This window comes from Lontra canadensis, unplaced genomic scaffold (assembly GCF_010015895.1).
Source record: "Lontra canadensis isolate GAN:19392208 unplaced genomic scaffold, GSC_riverotter_1.0 scaffold50, whole genome shotgun sequence".
NCBI lineage: Eukaryota > Metazoa > Chordata > Mammalia > Carnivora > Mustelidae > Lontra > Lontra canadensis.
Window position 1 is genome coordinate 227,481 of NW_022631044.1, and position 24,826 is coordinate 252,306.

General features: G+C 38.1%; 1 protein-coding gene across 7 annotated transcripts in view; it reads right to left on the reverse strand.

The window, feature by feature from the left end:
* Positions 1-24,826, reverse strand: part of ALMS1 (ALMS1 centrosome and basal body associated protein) — a 206,604-nt gene that overhangs the window by 102,099 nt on the left and 79,679 nt on the right. For all 7 annotated transcript variants that reach the window (XM_032873632.1, XM_032873630.1, XM_032873631.1 and 4 more), the window contains one exon: positions 1,387-3,227. In XM_032873632.1, coding sequence (XP_032729523.1) covers positions 1,387-3,227 — 1,841 coding nt within the window. The remainder of the gene's footprint in view (positions 1-1,386; positions 3,228-24,826) is intronic.

A 24,826-nucleotide genomic window follows, 5' to 3' on the forward strand; every position in this document is an offset into this window, starting at 1 on the left:
GGCCTTCCAGCAGCTTTTCAAGCCTTTCCTCCCACCATTATCCACATATGAGTACCAAAGATATTAAATGACTTGTCCAGGAGAATAGATGATAGAGGAGCTGAAAGCAGGGTTCAAGATTTGGGGAGACACTACCATGCAGTGAACGACCTCTTGCTTTAAACAGACTGTACTAGAAGGCCTATTCTGTTGCTTACAAACAGCAGTATGTGTGGGGGCACCTGGATGGCTCAGTTGGTTGAGCATCTGACTCTTGGTTTCGGCTCAGGTCATGATCTCAAGTGTGAGATTAAGCCCTTGTCATGCTCCACATTCAGCAGGGAGCCTGCTTGAGATTTTCCCTCCCTCTCCCCCGACCCTTCCCACCCTCAAAAAAAAAAAAAAAAAAAAAAAAAAAACCCTAAAAAAAAAAAAAAAGGCCAAAACCCCCCCCCCAAACCCAGCATTACGTGAGACCATACTGTCTGCTGACAAAGTAGCAATATCAGTGTCTTGGTTTCCCAGAGAGTAAAAAACCTACCTGATAGGATTATCATGAGCATTAAATGAGATAACATACAGAAGTCCCTCACTGCCGTGACCACCACACATGGATGCTGAATAAACCTTTTTTTCCCTTCCTTCTTTACGAGCCCAGGCTCTTCACTATGATATGCTGCCTTCTCAACTATCAGGCAGACCGTGAAATATGCAGGGTAATTCTGTTTAGCTGTATTTTAAAGGATTCAAAATGTAAAACTGAATTAATGATAGTCTTAAAATTAGTCTGAATAGTATAAACCTAATGCATTTAGTCCTGACCTGGGTTTCCTTTCCTATAATACACTGTAAAGAGGGGTATCACATCAAAGAGAACATTGTATTGACATGCGTTACCGGTCATGTCAGCCTTGATAACTTGACTAAAGTGATGTCTGCCAGGATTCTCTGCTGGAAAGTTACTTTTCATTATAAATACTAAATATTTGAGGAGAATCATGAAATGGAAACCGAGAAGGGAGAGAGAGAGAACATGCACAAACAAGCAAGAGAGTGAGCACATGCACATATCCCAAAGCCTGGTGTTCAGTGTATTTCCAATACAATAAACAATTAGTAAATTGCACGATGGGATGATCAAAGACTCTTCCCAAAGTAATGCGATGTTTTGAAATACTCAATGCCAAGTCTTGTCAAAAGCCCTCTGAAATTATAAATACATTACTTTCAGACATTCTCTTTTACCTAGGCATTTATGTCTTCAAAGACTTCTAGAAGAATAGTCAGATACAACCTCCCCAAAGAAAAATTGTACTGCCTTTCCCCCAAGAACTTACATTTGCTTAAGTATTTAAAACCCTCTATCACAAATTCCGCCAGCTTGCTTGTCATCGCATTGAGACTCACCGATCTGCAGATACCGGAGTCCCTTCCGGACTGGAATATCCTTCCAAATCTGAAATGTTCACTTGTGTTTGCCTTGAGGTTACTATCTGGCTATTCTGAAAAAGTATGGTTTTCAAGTCCTGGGAAATAGTATCACTATCTGGAAGAGGAGACTGTACAACTTGGAAGTCCGGTGAAGATTTAGGTCTTAGAAAACCTAAAGATTGTTGATTCTGTGCTACAGGTTCACCGGTCAATAATTTGGAGGTTGGTTCCAATGATCTTGAAGATATAGTTTGTAGGTCAGAGTTAAACTCACTATTCATCCTTGTTTTAGAAGCAGGATCCAATGAGTGAAATCTTTTATCTAAGGTTCCACTATCCAACTTGGAAGGAGTCTTGGGATAAAGAGTTATACGAACACAAGAAAGTGCTTTTCTATTTGAGGGCGGAGTAGATGCAGATGTTACTAATGTACACTGATTTGGGGCTGACTGGGACACCACATTATCGAACTTGGCTTCAACATTTATCATATTGGAAATGTATGATCTAAACTTATGCTGGTTATTCTTTTCTACTGTATAATCCTGACCTTGAGGAAGAGGGGAATGGTATTTTCCCATGTGATCTACATCTGGGGTTTTGCTTTGTTCAAAGAGCTGACGTTGTTCAAGAAAAATGGAAGAAGGAATGTCTGAAGCTATATAATCCTGACTTTGAGGAAAGGGACAGTGGTTCTCTCTCATTTGATGATCTAAATGCGGGGTTTTGCTTTGTTCAAAGAGTTCTCGTTTTTCAAGAAAAATGCGACAAGGAAGGTTTGGAGCTAGGTAATCCTGATGTTGAGGAGGGGGAGAATGTTTTCTCACATGGTGATCTGCATGTGAGGCTTTGCTTGGTTCAAAGAGCTCTCGTTGTTCAAGAATAATGTGCGAAGCAATATCTGGAGTTATAGTTACATTCTTCTCTTTTACTCCTAGTGTGGAACTTGGTCTGCTCATTCTAATGAAGGTATGATTATCAGAAAAATGAACTTCCTTGACATTGCTACCCTTTTCACTGGTACTGGGCTCAGAATCACTGCCTTTAAAATCTAATCTTTCTAAGAGTTTTTCTTCTTGCTGAGAATGTTCAACAGATAGTTTTTGGCTTTGCCTACCACTTTCTGCTAAGATAGTCACAGCTTTATCTGGTGAATGACTAACAATTTTAAATGACGAAGGGGAAGAGGTTCTCTGTTCTAGATCTTTGGGAGGATTTTGCTCTTCAGTGAAATGAGAATTAAATACCCCCACAGATGGTCCAGTACACTGGCTACCTTCAGTAACACCAACCTTAAAAACAGAGGAATCTGAAAAGCATTTAGAATGTCGGTGAGATGAAAAAGTGATGGAAGTAGTAAACTTTTTCAAGGGTTCTGGGGGCAGCATTTGTGATGAAGAATGACAATCCATTTCTTCAGATGGCACACAAGCAGGTTCTACTAATTCTGACAGCCAAGGGTCTATCTTTTCATGGAATGGCATTCGAAGACCCTGGCTAATTCTGAAGTCATCAGCTGTAAAGTTTTGAAATGGGGAATGACTTCGTAACTGCAAGGAATTCCAAACTTTGAAATGGGGGTTACTCTGGTCTAGTGATTTGGAAAGGTCGATGTGTCTGGTTCTCCATGATGATGGACTCCGTTGTCCTCTGATCATTTCTGAGGGGTCAGCAGATCTGAAAACACAAGGGTGACTATCCAATTGTGGTTGTTCAGCAGTTAGAGTCCTGAAACATCCTTTTTCATGGCTCTCAATAATAATGTGACTACATACAGCTTCTGGCTTGCATCCTATTCCCCGTGGACTCCGTACACCCTAGAAGATATAAACAAGTTCTTACTTGTAGTCCGAATAGTTATATAAACCAGTTACATAATCCAGGCTAAGATTTAACCACGAAGGTCCTGTTGATCTATTACAATAGAACAGGTAGGAACATAACAAAAAGGACAGTTAACTATAGGATAAAATGGCTCATGATAACTAAGACCCCATAGGTTTTTTTTTCCCCCCACTAACGGTACATTTATTATTTTTTCTTTTTTAAATTTTTTTTCATTTTTTTAAAATTTCTTTTCAGTGTAACAGAATTCATTGTTTATGCACCACACCCAGTGCTCCATGCAATTCATGCCTTCCATAATACCCACCACTAGGCTCACCCAACCCCACACCCTCCTCCCCTCCAAAACCCTCAGATTGATTCTAAGAGTCCACAGTCTCTCATGGTTCATGTCCCTCTCCGATTTCCCCCAACTCCCTTCTCCTCTCATTCTCCCCATGTCCTCCATGTTATTCCTAATGCTCCATAAGGAAGAGAAACCATATGATAATTGAATCTCTCTGCTTAACTTATATCACTTAGCATAATCTCTTCCAGTCCCGTCCATGTTCTTAAAAAAAGTTGGGTATTCATCCTTTCTGATGGAGGCATAATACTCCATAGTATATATGGGCCATATCTTCTTTATCCATTCATCCATTGAAGGGCATCTTGGTTCTTTCCAAAGTTTGGCGACTGTGTCCATTTCTGCTATGAACATTGGGGTACAGATGGCCCTTCTTTTCACTACATCTGTATTTTTCGGGTAAATACCCAACAGTGCAATTGCAGGGTCACAGGGAAGCTCCACACTATTTTCCAAAGTGACTGCACCAACTTGCATTCCCACCAAGTGTAAGAAGCTTCCCCTTTCTCCACATCCTCTACAATACACATTGTTTCCTGTCTTGCTAATTTTGGCCATTCTAACTGGTGTAAGGTGGTATCTCAATGTGGTTTTGATTTGAATCTCCCTGATGGCTAGTGATGATGAACATTTTTTCTTGTGTCTGTTAGCCATTTTCATGTCTTCTTTGGAGAAGTGTCTGTACATGTAAGACCACATTGTTAATTTCTTCTAAAAATGTTTCACTAGGGGCGCCTGGGTGGCTCAGTGGGTTAAAGCCTCTGCCTTCAGCTCAGGTCGTGATCCCAGGGTCCTGGGATGGAGCCCCGCGTCAGGCTCTCTCCTCAGCGGGGAGCCTACTTCCTCCTCTCTCTCTGCCTGCCTCTCTGCCTACTTGTGATCTCTGTCTGTCAAATAAATAAAATCTTTAAAAAAAAATTAAAAAAAAAAAAAAGTTCCACTAGGGGTGCCTGGATGGCTCAGTGGGTTAAGCCTCTGCCCTCAGCTCCGGTCATGTTCTTAAGCCCCACATCGGGCTCTCTGCTCAGCAGGGAGCCTGCTTCCCTCTCTCCCTCTGTCTGCCTCTCACTTACTTGTGATCTCTCTCTGTGTCAAATAAATAAAATCTTAAAAAACTTTTTTAAAAAATGTTTCACTAAACTAACAAAAGTAAAGACTACTTTGGTCCCTCAGTATTCTCAGCTATTTGCTTTTAGTAACAGAGGTCCCTTACCCCAACTTTTGCTGGTCACATGGCCACAAAACTGGAGACCTTTCCAGGTTCCTTTACCTAGGTATGACCGTTATGACTAGGTTTAGGCCAATGGTATATGAGCAAAAGCAGTAAGTATAAATTCTGCTTCCTGTCCTTAGAAAATCAAATTCTTGACCTCCATGTTCCCCTACTACCACCATCACTACCATCACCATTACTTTTGCCAGCTGAAAATGGTAATATCTAGAACAATCTCAGAAGCCATGTGTGCAAATGGCTTAGCTGCCAAGTCTGCTTGAGTCTTTGGATACCTTTAAGGAACAGAGCTCCTCTTCCTATCCTAGACTACTATAAAAAAGGAAAATAAAATTCTACCCTATGTGAGCCATTGCATTTGGGGGTCCCTTTGTTACAGAAGCTTGGCCTATACCCTAATATTATACCAATAAGAATAAGGAAAGGAGAGGCACCTGGGTGGGTCAGTTGGTTAAGCAACTGCCTTTGGCTCAGGTCATGATCCTGGGGTCTCAGGATCAAGTCCCGCATCGGGCTCCCAGCTCCATGGGGAGTCTGCTTCTCCCTCTGACCTTCTTCCCTTCCATGCTCTCTCTCGTCTCTCTCTCAAATAAATAAAATCTTTAAAAAAAAAAAAAAAAGAGGAATAAGGAAAGGACTATTCCTAAAAATAGGAAAAAGAACGAGTACTTCTTTCTGGGGTACTGGATCAGAAGCTAAGCTACCATAAAGATAAAACTTCTTTGAGATTTCTGTTTTACCTATGAAGTCATTACCTGGCATCCTATTTGATGATAACAGCCACATTTGATTTCGAATAAAAATACCTAAAATTATGCTGTCACTTCTGACGTAATGGAGTAGTTGTACCTTCTCCTATTTGTCTGATAAGTGTAACTAAAAGTCCTAGACATTATATATAAAACAAACATAAGAATTATCTGAAAGATGGAGAGAAGGCAGGCGGGCTAGGGATTCTGGGACCAGAGGAAGGACATGGTAGTGAAATCCCTGGGTTTTCTTTGTAACTCATATATTCCGGATTTAGGAGCTAAAGAGGCCAGCAACACAGGAAAGAAAGGGCATAGACAAAGTCTCTAATAAAAACCGACCCTCATTAGCTTAAAAAACAAAACAAAACAATACAAACAAAACAGTAAAAGCAAAGTCTAGCAAGACAGAAAACTTTTAGACCATAACTGCTCTATTCCAGCCAAACACCATGGTGGGGGGTTGGGGGAGACACCTGCTTTTCTCATATCAGAAAAGGCTAAATGAGGAGCCTAAACCTCTGTCCTTGCTAAATGACAAGACACCCCAACATCTAAGCCACGGTATTAGAGATGGCCAAGCAGGGGCCCAGGACCTATTTTTAACCCATGATGGCTGATAAGGAGCTACCCCTTCCTGTGTGGAGACCACACAGGGAAACTGGACTTTTCCTTACAGCAGCAATGATGGGCCCCTCTCTCTCCCAGCTATAGGCTGGAAGAAAATTTTGCAACCCTCATATCCAATAAAAGACTTGTATCTAACACACATAAGGATGTCAAAACCTTAACAGCTTAAAAAAAAAAAAAAAAGACAACCCAATCAGAAAAATGGACAAAACCCCAGCATTTCTCTTACTAGAATAGAGATGGGGCATAGGGGCATAACGTGTTCAATACCATTTACATTAAGGAAATGCAAATTAAAACTAGGACTACTTTTGCAGAGCAAAGGAAACAGTCAACAAAATCGAAAGACAACCAACAGAATAGAAGAAGATATTTTCAAATGACATATCAGATAAAGGACTAGTACCCAAAATCTATAAAGAACTTATCAAACTCAACACTGAAAGAAATAATCCAGGCAAGAAATGGGCAGAAGACATGAACAGACATTTCTCCAAAGAACACATACAAATGGCCAACACGAAATAATGCTCAACATCACTTGGCATCAGGGAAATACAAATCAAAAACACAATGAGATATCACTTCACACCAGTCAGAACGGCTAAAATTAACAAGTCAGAAAAACGACAGATGTTGGTGAAGATGCAGAGAAAGGGGAACCTTCCTACATTGCTGGTGGGAATGCAAGCTGGTGCAGCTACTCTGGAAAACAGCATGGAGGTTCCTCAAAAAGTTGAAAATAGAGCTACCCTACAACCCAGCAATTGCATTACCCCAAAGAAACAAATGTAGTGATCTGGAGGGGCACCTGCACCCCAATGTTTATAGTAGCAATGTCCACAATAACCAACTTGGAAAGAGCCCAAATGTCCATCAACAGATGAATGCATAAAGATGTGGTACGTATGTGTATACACACACACACACACACACACACACACACACACCCCAGAATATTAGTCAGCCATCAAGAAAACGAAATCTTAAAAAAAAAAAAATTAAAAAAAAAAAAAAAGAAAGAAATCTTGGGGCACCTGGGTGGCTCAGTGGGTTAAAGCCTCTGCTTTCGGCTCAGGTTATGGTCCCAGGGTCCTGGGATGGAGCCCCGCATCAGGCTCTCTGCTCAGCAGAGAGCCTGCTTCCCTCTCTCTCTGCCTGCCTCTCTGCCTATTGTGATTTCTGTCTGTCAAATAAATAAAATCTTTAAAAAAAAAAAAGAAATAAATCTTGTCATTTGCAACAATATGGATGGAACTAAAGGATATGCTAAGCAAAATAAGTCAATAACAGAAAGATAATTATCATATGATCTTACTCATTTGTGGAATTTAGGAAACAAAACAGAGGATCATAGGGAAAGAGAGGAAAAAAATAAAACAAGATGAAACCAGAAATGGACACAAACCATATGAGACTCTTAATCATAGGAATCAAACCAAGGGTTGCTGGAAGAGGGTAGGGATGGAGGGATGGGGTAACTGGGTGACGCACATCAAGGGGGGCATGTGATGTAATGAACACTGGGTGTTATATAAGACTGATGAATCACTACCTCTACCTCTGAAACCATAAGGTAGCCTTAAATGTTAATTAATTGAATTTAAATATAAAATAAAATAATTTTTAAAAACTCATCTACTGAGATGATCATATGGTTTTTATCCTTTTGTATGTTAATGTAATGTATCATGTTGATTTATTTGCAAATATTTAACCACACTCGCATCCCAGGAATAAATCCCACTTGATCATGGTGAATAATTTTTTTAATGTATTATTAGATTGCGGTTGCTAATATTTTGTCAAAGATTTCTGCATCTATGGTCATAAGACATACCTGTCTACATTACTATTTTTTTGTAATGTCTTTATACAATTTTGGTATCAGGGTAATGTGGCATTATAGAATGAATCTGAAAGTTTCCTTCTTCTATTTTCTGGAATGGTTTGAGAATAGGTATTAACTCTTCTTTAAATGACTGGTAGAATTAACCTGTGAATCCACCAGGTCCTGGACTTTTGTTTGTTGGGAGTTTATTACTGATTCAATTTCATTGCTAGTAATTGGTCTGTTCAAATTTTGTTTTTTTCTGATTCAGTTTTGGAAGGTGATATGTTTCTTAGGAATTTATCCATTTCTTCTAGGTTGTCCAATTTGTTGGCATATAGTTTTTAGTAATATTCTTATAATCCTTTGCATTTCTGTGGTATTGGTTGTTATTTCTCCTCCTTCATTTCTGATTTTATTTATTTGAATCCTCTCTTCTTTTTTTGGTAAGTCTTACTAAAGGTTTATCAATTTTGTTAATCTTTTCAAAGAACTAGTTCCTGGTTTCATTGATCAGGTCTATTGTTTCTTAAATCTCTATTTCATTTACTTCTGCTCTAATATTTATTATTTCCTTCATTCCACTGGCTCTGGACTTTGTTTTTTTTTCTAGATCCTTTAGGTGTAAGGTTGGATTCTTTGAGATTTTTTTTGTTTCTTGAAGTAGGCCTGTACTACTATAATCTACCCTCTGAGAACTGTTTTTGCTGTATCCCAAAGATTCTGAACCATTGTGTTTTCATTCTCATTTGTCTCCCTGTATTCTCTGATTTCTTCTTTGATTTCTTGGTTGAGCCATTCATTGTTTGTAGAATTATCATATTAAAAAAAGAATAAAACCATAAGATCATCTCAATAAATGCACAGAAAGCATCTGATAAAGTACAACATCCATTCATGATAAAAACCCTCAACAAAGTAGGTTTAGAGAGAACATACCTCAACATTATAAAGGCCACATATGAAAATCCCACAGCTAACATCATACTCAATGGTGAAAAATTGAGAGTGGGAAAATTTTCCTCTAAGGTCAGGAACAAGATCAGGATATCCACTTTCACCAGTTTAATTCAACATAGTACTGGAAGTCCTAGCCACAGCAGCAAGACAAGAAAAAGAAATAAAAGGCATCCAACAAAGGAAAAAGTAAAACTTTCACTATTTGTAGATGACATAATACTGTATAAAGAAAATCCTAATGACTCCACCAAAAAATCTCTAGTAAGAACTGACAAATTAATTCAGTAAAGTAGGACACAAAATTAATACACAGAAATCTGTTGCATTTCTATATGCTAATAATGAAGTAGCAGAAAGAGATATTAAGAAAATAATCCTATTACAAATTAACCAATAATAATAAAAGACCTAACTCTGAAAGCTGTAAAAACATGGAAAGAAACTGAAGATGACACAAACAAATGGAAAGATATTCCATGTTCATGATTGGAAGAACCAATATTATTAAATGATACCAAATGGTTAAAGACTAGATGATTTCCCCTAGACAAGAGTAAGACAAGTATGTCCATTCTTCCTCCTATCTTCAACATCATACTGTATGTCCTCCCCAGGATAATCTAAAAGAAATTAAAGAAATCCAGATTGGAAAGGAAGAAGTAAAACTGTATTTGTAAATGACAAGATCTTCATATAGAAAATTCCAAGGAAACCACACAAAACCAACCAGGTTGTAAGAAACAAGCTCAGGAAAGTTGTAGGATTCAAGCTCAATATACAAAACTCAACTGTACTTTAACATACGGCAAACGATCCAAAAATGAAACTTAAGAAAACAATTCTATTTACAATAGCACAAAAAATAAAATACCTAAGAATGTATTTATCAAAATAAATATAAAACTAGCACACTATAAAACACTGTTGAAAAAACATTATGGACAATCAAAACAAATGGAAAACTGACCCAATGTATCTGAAGACAATACTGTTAAATAGCAATACTCCCCATATTGATTTATTGGTTCAAGGCAATTCCTATCAAAAATCCCACCTGGCTTTTTTTTTTTTTTTCCTGCAAAAATCTGACAAACATATCCTAAAATTCATGTAGAAATTCAAGGGACCCACAGTAGACAAACCAACCCTGAGAAAGGATGGACAAAGCTGGAGGACTCACTTTCTGATGTCAAAACTTACTAAACAGGTAGACTAGTCACAACAGGGTAATACTGGCACAGGATAAACATACAGATCAAGGGAACAGAACTGACGGTCCATAAATAAACACTAACATTTATGGTGACTTGATTTTCAACGAAGGAGCCAAGAAAATTCATGGGAAAAGAACAGTCTTTTCAATAAAGAATGCTAGGGCAACTGATAATTCATTTGTAAAGAATGAATTTGCAATCCATACATAAAAATTGCCTCTATGGGTATAGGCAGCACAAGTATATGAACCTCTATAATATATACAATTGCATATATGAAAAACAGAATGACAGTTCCATAAAACTTAAAAATAGAAGGACCATATGATCTAGCAATTCCACTTCTGGGTCTGTAACTCCAAAAAACTAAAAAGTAGGGTCTCAAGGAGTTATCTGTATACTCATGTTCATAGCAGCACTATTCACAAATAATCAAAAGATGAAAGCAACTCAAGTGTCCACTGATGAATGAATGAATGAAATGTAGTATATACATACAATGGAAAATTAGCCTTAAAAAGGAAAGAAACTGACACATGCTACAACATGAATGAAACTTGAGGACATAATGCTAAGCAAAGTAAGACAGTCACAAACAAATACTGCTATGATCACACTTTTATGAGACACTTAAAGGAGTCAAATTCATAGACAAAGAAATTAGAATGGTGGTTGCCAGTGGTTAGGGAGAAAAGGAAATGAGGAGTTATGGTTTAATGGATATAATTTCAGTTTTCTTAGAAGAATTCTGGAGATCAGTTGTACAACAGTGTGAATATTGTTAACACAACTGAATTGCATACTTAAGGTAGTTAAGATGGGGCACCTGGGTGGCACAGTCAGTTAAGTATCTGCCTTTGGCTCAGGTCATGGTCCCAGGGTCCTGGAATCAAGCCCTGAACTGGGCTTCCTACTCAACAGAGAGTCTACTTCTCCCTCTTCCTCTACCCTTCCCCTTGCTTGTGCTCATTCTCTCTCTCTCAAATAAATAAAAAAAATTTTTTTAAAGAAACATGTATTTCCTTTATAATGAAAAAGAACTAAATGTATAAAAGGAAGGCACCATGAACCCTCCCTCTCTGTTGGCTGGGATTTGGTCATCTGATTTATTTCTGCTGGCTGAGAGGGCTCATTCACAGTTAACTTGATTTTGCATTTCACAAACTTCTCTTCAAATGTTCTCCAAAAGATCAGGAGAACTGAAGATGTTATACAGGGAATTAGGGGGTTTCAGGGAAGAGGTGAAAGAGCAGGATGCATGTGCATTTAAAACTTAGAACTGAGAAAAATTAGAACTTGAGGGTGACAGGCAGGATGGGAAAGGAAGCAGCTGCCCTGACTTTACATTCTTAGTAGAAATATTGAAAATAACTCTTGGGCCATATTCTATTCATATATTTATTCAAAAATATTTATTGAGCACCTAACTGGAAACAGAGAGTGGAAAAGATACAGGTACTGCCCTCCAAGGGGGACACAAACAGGGGGAGAGAAACATTGTGCTGGTCACCATGATGAAGCTGAACAGGAGAGTCAAAAAAAAATAAAAGCTTTAAAAAATAGTTTTAAGATGGTAAACTTTGTTATGCATATTTTACAGAATTTTCAAAGATAAATTTTTTATTGCCTCAAAAGGGGATCACAGACCTAAATATAAGAACTAAAACCAAATTATCTTTCAAAAAAGATAAACCTTTGTAATTCTGAGTTATGCCATGATTTCTTACTATAACACCAAAAGCATAAGCAATAGAGAAGTGTAAGTCGGATTTCATCAAAATAAAAAACTTGTGCTTCAAAGGTCACCACCAAAAAAGTGGAATGACAGCACACAGAATAGGAGAAAATATCTTCAGTATATCTGTTATGGGACTAATATTCAGAATAATATTCTTAATTTTCAACAGTAAGAAAGACAAATTATTTTAAAATGGACAAAGGAAGGGGGAAAAAGTGCCCTTGTGATGAGCACTGCTTGCATGGAAGTGCTGAATCACTATATTGTATACCTGAAACTGATATTACACTGTATGTTAATTAACTGGAATTTAAATAAAAACATAAAATAAGGGGCACCTGGGTGGCTCAGTGGGTTAAGCTGCTGCCTTCGGCTCAGGTCATGATCTCAGAGTCCTGGAATCGAGTCCCACATTGGGCTCTCAGCTCAGCAGGGAGCCTGCTTCCCTCTCTCTTTCTCTCTGCCTGCCTCTCTGCCTACTTGTGATCTCTGTCAAATAAGTAAATAAAACGTTTAAAAAAAAACATAAAATAACAAAAATCAAATAAAAAATTAAAATGAGCAAAGGATTGGAATAGACATTTTTGCAAAGATAAATGAATGACAAGCACATGAGATGTTCAACATTATTAATCATTAGAAAATAAAAAACACAATGATATTTTACAATCAATAGAACTACTATAATCAAAAAGAAAACAAGTTAGAAAGAATGTGGAGAAATTGGAACCCTCATACACTGCTAATAGGAATGTAAAATGGTGCAGTTACACTGGAAAACTATTTATTGTGTCTTAAAATGCTAAACATTTGTTCCAGAAGGTCCACTCTTAGGTATGTACACAGAAGATATGAAAACATGACCACTCAAAAACTTGTACACTTATGTTCCTGGCTGCACTGTTCACAGAGCAAAAAAGTGGAAAAAAGCAAATGTCGATCAACTGGTGAATGGGTAAGTAATATCTATACAAAGCAATATTATTTGGCAATAAAAAGAAATAAAGTACTCATGCTGCTATACAACATGGGTGAATCTTAAAAACATACTGAATTCAAAGGCAGTCATAAAAGATCACATACGATTCCATTTATATCAAATTTCCAGAAGAGGCAAATCCATAGACAAACTGGATTAGTTTTTACCCAGGGCTAGGAGAATTACGGGGAGGAGAGAGGATAATAAAAATGTTCTTAAATCAGGGGTGCCTGGGTGGCTCAGTGGGTTAAAGCCTCTGCCTTCAGCTCAGGTCATGATCTCGGGGTCCAGGGATCGAGCCCCGTATCGGGCTCTCTGCTCAGCAGGGAGCCTGCTTCCTCCTCTCTCTCTCTGCCTGCCTCTCTGCCTACTTGTGATCTCTGTCTGTCAAATAAATAAATAAAAAATTTAAAAATGTTCTAAAATAAATTATTGCACATTGCACAGTGAAGTAAAAAAACTCAGAATTATGTACTTTAAATGGGTGAACCTTATAATATAAAAATTGTACTGAGGTTACAAAAGTACTCTTTAGCTGATACATGTCCTTTATTAATTTCCAGAGATAATTTCTCAATTACAAATTTTACTTATAAGATCTTTTTGAGTTTATCAGCTTACATTATTCTCATTGCTCAGTTTACTACCAGAAGTCACAGACTTCCATGTCACAAACCAGAAAAATAGTTTTGCCCTGTCCCATAAAATGAAACATGCATAAAATGAAACACAAAGGGTATGCATGCAAACACAATCACCTAGCACTAACAGCAAAAATCTACTCCCTACAAAGAAATGAAACATGGATTACTAATCATGCAAAACTTCCTTGAAAATGAAACTTACGGAAACAAATGTTTTTTAAGAAATACATAAGGGTTACTATAAGGTTGAGCATAAAATTTCAGAAATATTTAAAAATTACCATAGAATTATCTAAGAGGGATAATTTTTTAAGTTGTTCATAGTTTTAAGATCTCATAACCAAAAATTTTTAATTTATTTATTTGACAGAGAGAGAGAGATCACAAGTAGGCAGAGAGGCAGGCGGGTGGTGTGGGGAGCAGGCTCCCTGCTGAGCAGAGAGCCCAATGTGGGGGTTGATCCCAGGACCCTAAGATCATGACCTGAGCCAAAAGCAGAGGTTTAACCCACTGAGCCACCCAGGTGCCCCAAAACCAAAAATTTTTAAAAACTAGCTGAAAAACATCTATTTGTATCAGAACCAACAAGTATTCTAAGAGTTATTTTTATACGTTTTCTGGAAACACTTGAAAACTTTGCTACACATTTAAAGTCAACCTTATTAAACCTACTGGGATGTTAATTTCATTTATATTCAAAACCACCTAAATATACAACAGTAAGCCTATGCAACAATACTGTGTATGTAGGGGTGTAAAAGAGCTTTAAAATATATTCTTTTAGAAGAATGTTTAATGGAGAAATGCAAAAGATAAGAGACCCAATATAGAATATATTAATTTTTATGCAAATGTTTTATCAAAGCAAACTTCACGTTACATGAAGTTAACCACTTTAACATGTATAATTCAGTAGCATTTCAAACACTCTTATCCAGTGTGTAACCATCACTTCTACCTAGTTCTAAAACATATCAACCTCAGAGGAAACCTGTATCCATGAAGCAATTTCTACCCCTTTTCTCCTTATTCTTCAGCATTTGGTAACTTCTAATAAGCTTTTGTCTCTATGAATTTACCTACTCTGGCTATTACCTATAGATGAAATGGTATGTGTCATATCTACGTTCTTTCTACTTAGCATGTTTTCAAGGTTCACCTATATTGTAGCACATATCAAAAAACTGTACTTATTTATGGCTGAGTAATATTCCATTGTATTGAATATGCCATACTTCCTTTATTTGTTGCTGATGAACATTAAACTGTTGCTACCTTTTGGATTTTGTAAACAGTGCTGCTATGAAAACTTATGTACAATTTTAGCTTGAACATCTGTTTCCAATTGTTTTGGGTACACACCTAGTAGCGGAATTGCAGGGACTAGTTATTATTACTATTATTATTATTTGCTATTCTGTTTAACTACCTGAGGAACCACAAAGCTGTTTCTCACAGTGGCCGCACTACTTTTCATTTCCACCAGCAACGTATAAGGGTTCCAATTTCTCTATGTCCTTGCCAAGACTTTTTATTTTCCATTTTCTTAAAATATAGCTACCCTAGTAGGTTTGAAGTGGTATCACTGTCCTTTATTATTTCACATGGCTTTGAGTTGCTATTTAGTGTCCTTTCATTTCCCCTGAATGACTTCCAGGAGCGTTTCTCGCATGACAAATTCCCTAAGTCAATGTTTATCTAGTCTTAAATTCTTGCACATTTTGAAAGACAATTTAGCCAGATGTAGAATTGTTAGCAGGATTTTGGTTTTCTTTTTTTTTTTTTTTTTGGTTTTCTTCTTTTTTTTAAGCATTTTTTTAAATGCTGTAAATACATGACCCCACTCCCTATAAGCCTCCATGGTTTCTTTCTTTTTAAGATTTTATTTATTTGAGAAAGAAAGCGAGCACAAGTAGGCAGAGCAGCAGGCAGAGAGAGGGGGAAGCAGGCTTCCTGCTGAGCAGAAAGCCTGATTCAGGGCTTGATACCAGGACCCTGAGATCATAACGGGAACCAAAGGCATTAATGCACTGAGCCACCCAGGAGCCCGTCCCCTATGGTTTCTAAAGAGAAGCTGACCTTTAATCTTACTGACGATGCCTTTGTAAGTGATGATATACTTCTTTACTGCTGTTTAAAAGACTTCCTGTCTTTGGTTTTTGACAGTTTGACTATAATGAGTCTCAGTGAAGAACTTTTCTTGATTCTGCTTGGAGTTCATTAAGCTTTTTTAGATGTACAGATATATAATTTCCATCAAATTTGGGAGTTCTCAATAGCTTCTTCATCAAATATTGCCTCTGCTCCTTTCTGTTTTTTCTCTCTCCTCTCAGGATTTTCATTATTACACATGTTGGTATGCTTGATGATATCTCATGGCTGTTTTTTGGTTTTGTTTCTGGTGGAAAAAGGTGGTTTTATTAAAGCACAGAGATAGTACCAATGGGCAGGAAGAAGTACACTGGGGTTGTGAGGAGCAATTGATTATATCTCATGGCTCTGTTCATTGTTCTTCACTGTTTTCTCTTTTTGGGCCTCAGACTTTATAATCTCAATTATCTTCAAGTTTATGGATTCTTTGTTCTGCCTACTCAAATCTGCTACTGAAACCTTCAACTGGATTTCTTTTATTGTGTTATATTAGTCACCATACATCTTTAGTATTTGATGTAGTATTCCAAGATTCATTGTTTACGTATAACACCCAGTACTCTATGCAATATGTGCCCTTTTTAATACCCATCACCAGGCTCCCCCGTCTCCCCATCCCCCTCCCCTCTAAAACCCTCAGTTTGTTAAAGTGGATTTCTGTCCCGTTTTTGGATGTCTCTATTTGATGAAGCCTCCTTTTTTTCATTTTCTTTAGTTTTTTTAATCATGGCTTTCTTTAGCTCTTTGAGCATAATTAAGAGAGTTGACTTAAAATCTTTTTCTAACAAGTATAATTCCTGGGCTTCCTCAGACACAGTTTTTATTAATTACTTTTTTCCCTGAATATGGCCACTTTGTTTAACTATTTCATGATTTGTTAAAAATGGACATGGCAACTCTGGATATCAGATTCTCCTCCCTACCTAGGGTTTATTTTTACTTGTTGTAGATTGTTGTTGTTTGTTGGATACTTTTCTAAATTACTTTTGTGAAAGGTTTGTATTCTTTTTTGTGTGTAGCATTGAAGTCTATCTGTGCTTAGCTTAATAATCAGCTGTTTTGAGTTTCCTTAAAATGTGCAGCCAAAAAAGAAAAAAAAGGAAAGGAAAGGGAAGGAAAGAACAAGGGGGATAGAGGAAAAAAAAAACCTCTACCAGTCTTTTCTGGTTTTCTCCAAGTTAGGGTACTTCCTCACTACTTAGCCATATTATTTAAACACTGCTTCACACTCCACTTCTCACTTGTGCAACACAAAGCCTGAAAGGTTAGCCAAAGTGAAGTTCAGAGTCTTCTCAGGCCTTACTGAGAGTAAGTCCAGCCCTGGGCATATACTTGGCCTTCTCAATTCCCCCATATAAGCAGGAGCCTTTGAAAGTCCTTTCCCCCCAAGTATTCCCCCTTCTCAACTGCTTCCTTCTCAAGCTCTTCAGTGTGCTTACTGTTTATCCTGATATCCCTGGGCCTAGGCTGCTTTAGCCGATACTTTGGCCATTAAATATTTTCAACAAACACTGGCAGGGAAGCTGCCCCAGCCCTGGGAAAACTTTCTTAGCCCCCTCTGGGAGCTGCCAGACAGGTTAAAACACTTTAAAACAATTTGTTAAGAAAAAGGTTTGCATTGTGTCCTTCATAAACACTAACCTATACCAGGAGTATGATCTGTCATCTTCAAAGCTACAATAAATTGAGGGATGGCAGGCGGGCAATTTAAGGTGTCACACCACTCACTCCCTGAAGTGCAGCATCATCTTACTTCAGTAATGGTTCCTGGTTTACTTCTAAAGTTCTGACTATAGTCCAGAGCTTTACAAAAATTGATTCTGACAGATCTGCTAGCCTGTTAGACTTTTTGTGTAGGAATGGAGCCCAAGAGTTCACCATTTTTGGTAACATCAGTCACAATGTTTTATATGGATAAAAAAGTATATGACCTTTGATTATACTAACTGCTAATTTCAATACATATTCTTTATTATATTGAGGCATTGTTGCTCTACTCTAATTTAAAGAAGTATTTTTAAGTGGGAACAGATTTTTTTTTTACTTTTATTCCCAAATACCTATTTGGAGACTACTGAAATAACTGTGGTTTTCCTACTAATGTAAAATGTAGATTTATAAATTAGCTATTACTGCTTTGCTAGATCAAGCCCTACTTGCTTGAGATATTTTTTTTCTTCCACAAACCTGATACTCAGTACCAAATATTAATATTTATTTTAAACATTTTTGCATCTATATCTGTCACAAGATTTTTTAAATATATATGTTTTATTGTGGTAAGAACACTTAATATGAGATGTGCCCTTTTGACAAAGGTCCATCCATTTCTTAAGTGTGCAATAAAGTATTGTTAACTATAGGCACCATGTTGTGAATCAGATCTCTAGAACTTGCTCATCTAGCATAATTGGAATGATATACCAATTGAACAGCAATTCCCCCATTGCCTCTGCCCCGCAGCCTTGGCAATTACCTTTCTACTCTTCCCGTGTGTTCAACTATTTTAGAAATCTTATGTAAGTAGAATCATACACTTGTCCTTCTTTGGAGAAATGTCTATCAAGGCCTTTGCCATTTTTTTTTTTTTAAATCAGGTTTAGTTTTGCTATTATGGTATAGGAGTTCCTTATTTGTTTTGGATGTTAACCCCCTTATAAGATGTGTGGTTTGTAAATATTTTCTCCCATTTCATAATTTGCTTTTTCACCCAACTGACTTGTTTTCTTTGCTGTGCAGAAGCTTTTTTTTTTTTTTTTTAAGATTTTATTTGTTTGTTTGACAGAGAGAGACACAGCGAGAGAGGGAACACAAGCAGGGGAAGTGGGAGAGGGAGAAGCAGACTTCCCACCCAGCAGGGAGACCAACGCGGAGCTCGATTCCTGGACCCCGGGGGACCACAACCCAAGCTGAAGGCAGACACCCAACAATTGAGCCACCCAGGCGCCCATGTGCATAAGCTTTTTAATTTGATGTAGTCACAGTTGCCTGTTTTTGCCTTTGTTGTCTATGCTGTAACTATAAGGTGTTATGTGTAAGCTTTCATGGTAGCCACAAAGAAATAACCTACAGATAATAAAGAAAAAAAAAGGCAACCAAAGCCCATCCCTGCAAAAAATTTACAAATCACGAAGGAGAAAGACAACCAGTGAAGAAAAAAGGGACAAAAGACAGAAAACAATTAACAAAATGGCAAGAGTACCGTCCTTCCCTATCAATAATTACTTAAAATGTAAGTGGATTAAACTCCCTCTATCAAAAGACAGAGTGGCTGAATGGATGAAAAAGCAGATCCAATTACATGCTGTCTACAACAGATTTACTTTAGTTTAAAGGACACACATAGACTTAAAGTGAAAGGATGCAAAGAGATACTCCACGAAGTGGTGTCTGAGGGGCTCAGTCAGTTAAGCATCTGCCTTCGGCTCAGGTCATGATCCCTAAGTCCTGGGATTGAGCCCCGCTTCCGGCTCCCTGCTCACCAGGGGAATCTGCCGAGATCTCCCTCTGCCCCTCCCCATGCTTGTGCTCTTTCTCTCTCCCTCTCTCTCTCTCTCAATAAATAAACAAAATCTTAAAAAAAAAAAAAAAGATACTCCATGCAAATGGTAACCAAAAGGGCACAAAAGTGGCAATACTAACATCAGACAAAATAGAGTTTAAGTCAAAAACTGTCATAAGAGACAAAGAAGGTCATTATCGGGTGCCTGGGTGGCTCAGTGGGTTAAGCCGCTGCCTTCGGCTCAGGTCATGATCTCAGGGTCCTGGGATCGAGTCCCGCATCGGGCTCTCTGCTCAGCAGGGAGCCTGCTTCCCTCTCTCTCTCTCTGCCTGCCTCTCTGTCTACTTGTGATCTCTCTCTGTCAAATCAATAAATAAAATCTTTAAAAAAAAAAAAAGAAGGTCATTATATAATGATAAAGGGTCAATTCATCTAGAAGAAATAATAATTATGTATATACACACACCCAACATCAGAGCACCTAAATATATAAAGCAAATATAAGAACTGAAGGGAGAAACACACAGCAATAAATATAGTAGCAAACTTCAATAGCCTACTTTCAGTAATGGGCAGAACATCCAGACAGAAAATTCAGTAAAGAAACTGTGGAACTGAACAATATTACAGACCAAATGGTCCTAACAGACATATACAGATAACTAAACCCAAAGCAAAATACACTTACTTCTCAAATGCACATGGAACATTCCTCAGGTTAGGAATTTGTGTGGTCAAATAATAAGTCTTAACTCAAGAGGACAAATATCATACCAACTATCTTTCCTGATCACAATGGAATGAAACCAGAACTCAGTGATAGAAAGAAAACTAAAAAATTTACAAATATGTAGAAATTAAACAACATACTCTTGAACAACTAATGGGTCAAAGAAGAATTCAAAAGAGAAGTTAGAAAATATCTTGAGAAAAGTAACAAAAATACAACACACTAAAACTAATGGGATGTAGTAAAAGCAGTACTAAGAGGGAAGTTTATAGTTATAAATGCCTACATTTAAAAAAATAAAGATACCTAATAAAGAACCTAACTTTGTACCTCAAGGAACTAGGAAAAAAAAAAAAGCCCAAAGTTAGCAGAAGGATAAAACTAATATAAGTGGAAAAAAGACAGTCTCTTCAATAAATGGTGCTGGGAAAACTGGACAGCTATATGTAGAAGAATGAAACTCGACCATTCTCTTACACTGTACAGAAAGATAAACTCAAAATGGATAAAAGACCTTAACATGAGACAGGGATCCATCAGAATCCTAGAGGAAAACATAGGCAGTAAGCTCTTCGATATCACCCACAGCAACTTCTTTCAAGATATGTCTCCAAAGGCAAAGGAAACAAAAGCGAAAATGGAACTTTTGGGACTTCATCGAGATAAAGAGCTTCTGCACACCAAAGGAAACAGTCAACGAAACAAAGAGGCAACCCACGGAATGGGAGAAGATATTTGCAAATGACAGTACAGACAAAAGGCTGATATCCAGGATCTATAAAGAACTTCTCAAACTCAACACACACAAAACAGATAATCATATCAAAAAATGGGCAGAAGATAGGAACAGACACTTCTCCAATGAAGACATACAAATGGCTATCAGACACATGAAAAAATGTTCATCATCACTAGCCATCAGGGAGATTCAAATTAAAACCACATTGAGATACCACCTTACGTCAGTTAGAATGGCCAAAATTAGCAAGACAGGAAACAACGTGTGTTGGAGAGGATGTGGAAAAAGGGGACCCTCTTACACTCTGGTGGGAATGCAAATTGGTGCAGCCACTTTGGAGAACAGTGTGGAGATTCCTTAAGAAATTAAAAATAGAGCTTCCCTATGATCCTGCAATTGCACTACTGGGTATTTACCCCAAAGATACAGATGTAGTGAAAAGAAGGGCCATCTGTACCCCAATGTTCATAGCAGCAATGGCCACGGTCGCCAAACTGTGGAAAGAACCAAGATGCCCTTCGATGGATGAATGGATAAAGAAGATATGGTCCATATACACTATGGAGTATTATGCCGCCATCAGAAAGGATGAATACCCAACTTTTGTAGCAACATGGACAGGACTGGAAGAGATTATACTGAGTGAAATAAGTCAAGCAGAGAGAGTCAATTATCATATGGTTTCGCTCATTTGTGGAGCATAACAAATAACACGGAGGACATGGGGAGATGGAGAGGAGAAGGGAGTTGAGGGAAATTGGAGGGGGAGATGAACCATGAGAGACTACAGACTCTGAAAAACAATCTGAGGGTTTTGAAGGGGCGGGGGGTGGGAAGGTGGAGGAGCCTGGTGGTGGGTATTATGGAGGGCACATATTGCATGGAGCACTGGGTGTGGTGCATAAACAATGAATTCTGTTACACTGAAAATAAATATTTTAAAAATTAGAGCATAAGGAAACCAAATAGAGAGCATAACAACAAAAGAAAAAATTAAAATTTGAAAAGAAACAAAATTGGCAAACCTTTAGCTAGACTACAGAAAAAAAAGAGAAGACTCTTTTCTAGTAAATAAGACTGTGAAACAAACAGGGTTTTGGAAGGGAGGGGGTGGGGGGATGAGTGAGCCTGGTGGTGGGTATTAAGGAGGGCATGTATTGCATGGAGCAGTGGGTGTGGTACATAAACAATGAGTCTTGGAACACTGAAAAAAATAAAATTAAGATGTTAAAAAAAAAGACTGTTAAAAAAAAAAGAGATTAGAAATGAAAGAGGAGACATTACTTCCTACCTGCCAATCTGTTCCTACTACTAAAGAATTAGGCAAAAAGCACAGAACTCTGGCCATTATAAAACAAATGGCCACACATATGTAACTACCCAGGTGCCTGAAGCCTTCATTTTTGATGAAAACCTACTGCCTGTAATGAAACCACAGTGTGAATATTTACTTGACCTTTTTATGCTGAATGGATTTCCCTTTCTGTATGGAGTTTTATAATATATCCAGACATAAAAATGGCTGTTCAATCAGGTCAAATAGTTCCAATAATCTTATCCCTATAATCCGGTCTAGAAAAACCATTCCATTTTCTAACTGGTAAGACAGAAAATGAAAAGAAGCCACTGATGTGAGGCTGCTTAAAATGGACTGCAGGAAAATTATTACAATTATTAAAATGTTGGGGAGGAAATCTTCATCTCTAGGAATTCATTAGGTGAGAAAATCCATATTGCTTAATAAATTAAAAAGAGACCTGCACCCCTGGGGCAAATAATATATTATATGTTAATAAAAAAATTTTTTTAAAAAAGAAGTAAGTTAAAAAGAATCTCAAAGAAAAAAAGAGGAGACATTATAACTGCTGTCAAAGACTCTTATGTAATTTTCTTCTTTGAAGAATCTAAAATTTTTGTATCAACATTCTCATGTATCAGTATTCTCAAATTAACTGTAAATTTTTTATTTTCTTTTATGTATTAGATAAGTATTTAGATAGCATGGGACTTATCCATTACTCAACCGTTTCAAAGACTCACCCATATAAATATCTGAATCACGTTATGTTCTTCTCCAACTTTTTGTCATGAGATGTACCAAAAGGTTGATAGAGGGCTATCTCAGGGACTTTTGATTTGTGGTTCCTTATGTATGAACCTTGGAAATTGCCACTGTTTCCTAACAACAGACTGAAAAACGAACAACTCTTCCTGGATCCATAAGTAAGGATATAGGGAAAATCACTGTCCCCAGGAAGAAAAGCAAATACAGGGAGTCCAGGCTTACAGGCACAGAGATGACTGAACAGAAACCACTGTGGGAACTAGTGCTAGGGTAAGAAAACCTCAAGAGTAGATGAATTTCTGGAGGCTCAGTGTAGACAAGTCTGAAAATTAAAAACTCTACATGGAACCAGTCATAGGGGTACCCTAGTATTTTTGTGAGTTTTACCTCCAGGAGATTGACCAGATTCTCACAATAAATACTGGAGAAAAATCCCTGCATGCTTTTGAGAGGAGAAAAGGAAATATTCTGAAATACCCCAGACCACTCTGTTGTTAACAAGGCCTGCACTCAGGAGAGACTAGTAAACCAGAGCCTAATCTGCTGGGGAATTATCAGAGCCTAACCGACATGGGTGAAAGAAAATTCCCAGGTCTAGTAAACTCAAGTATTCCATATGGGAGAAGGTAAATACACCTTCCACACCACTCTAGCCATTCTGTTCCACATAAGAGCTGAGAAATATTTTAAGTCACAGTTCAGAAGTATAGGCTCACTAAAAGACTGAGATCTAGGGGCGCCTGGGTGGCTCAGTGGGTTAGAGCCTCTGCCTTCGGCTCAGGTCATGATCCCAGAGTCCTGGGATTGAGCCCCACATCAGGCTCTCTGCTCAGCAGACAGCCTGCTTCCTCCTCTCTCTCTGCCTGCTTCTCGGCCTACTTGTGATCTCTGTCTGTCAAATAAATAAATAAAATCTTAAAAAAAAAAAAAAAAGACAGATCTAATCACAGGAATGCTTTCCTTCTCCACATACCTTACCACCACATTACTCAAGGCCTATTTACTTGATACACTGTGTCTCCCTATGAATAAAAAATTACAAGGCATATATGATGAGAAAATAGCTACTGTAACTTGTTGCCTCAGCATTTTCCAGTGGGACAATCCTGTTCACACTCAGTCTGGACAGTTAGACAGGACCTTTAGGATTCCCCACCAAACACCCCCACTGTGTTTCCCCTGGACATCTTTTGTAATACCCATTTATAGTTGAGCCCATGAAAGGTTAGTGACCTCTGCCCCAACTTCCTTATAAGTAATAGGTGTTTGCTACCCTGCTCTCTATCTCCTGCTCACTCATGATTCAGGATGGAGGGCTGCCCTTCCTCTGGCTCACTCAATGCCTTCCCTACCCTCACCCCCCTTCCGGAATCTGCAAGGAGTAAGAGATCTTGTAATCTTACTTCTTTGTGTGACAGTAAAATCTGCATCTTCAATCAAAATGACCCTGGGGTTTTCACTTCCCCAAAGTCAAAACCCTTGAATGCTGAGGGAGCTACCTGCCAGCCCTGTGTTGGTGGTCTGCCCCTCCTCATTTAGCAGGTCATAATCTGCATATTCTTAATTTAATACAAGAGCTCCAAGCCCACAACATAACTGGTGACCAGGATGGGAGTGTGAATGCAGTTTGTAACCCCATATAAAGTTTTTGAGTTGTGACTTGGTCACTAACTTCCTCTCCCACTAACGGCCTCTCTGGGAAGGAAGAACTGCTTACTGGTGGTCTGTGGCATTGCTTTATGCTGCTGCTGGTTGTTCCTGTGGATCCCCACCCTAATTGTCAGTCCTATAAAAGGTCAGACTAAACTGCAGAGACAGGCCAACAGGCCCTAGTCTGAGGCGGTAAGTTTTCTGATTAGTCTCTAAAGGAGAGTCCACGGAGTGTCAGGTCTAGATGTGATCCACTCTACTCATGCGAAGTCCCAGAACTGAGCCACGGTGAGCTAACCAGGAAGGTAGGGTTCTGCCTCTTTTTCACAAACAGGGACTAGAGGTATAGGCTATCAGGTCCTGGGAGCCAAGGAGAATTCACCTACATTTAGGCCAGGAGGGGAGACTAGCT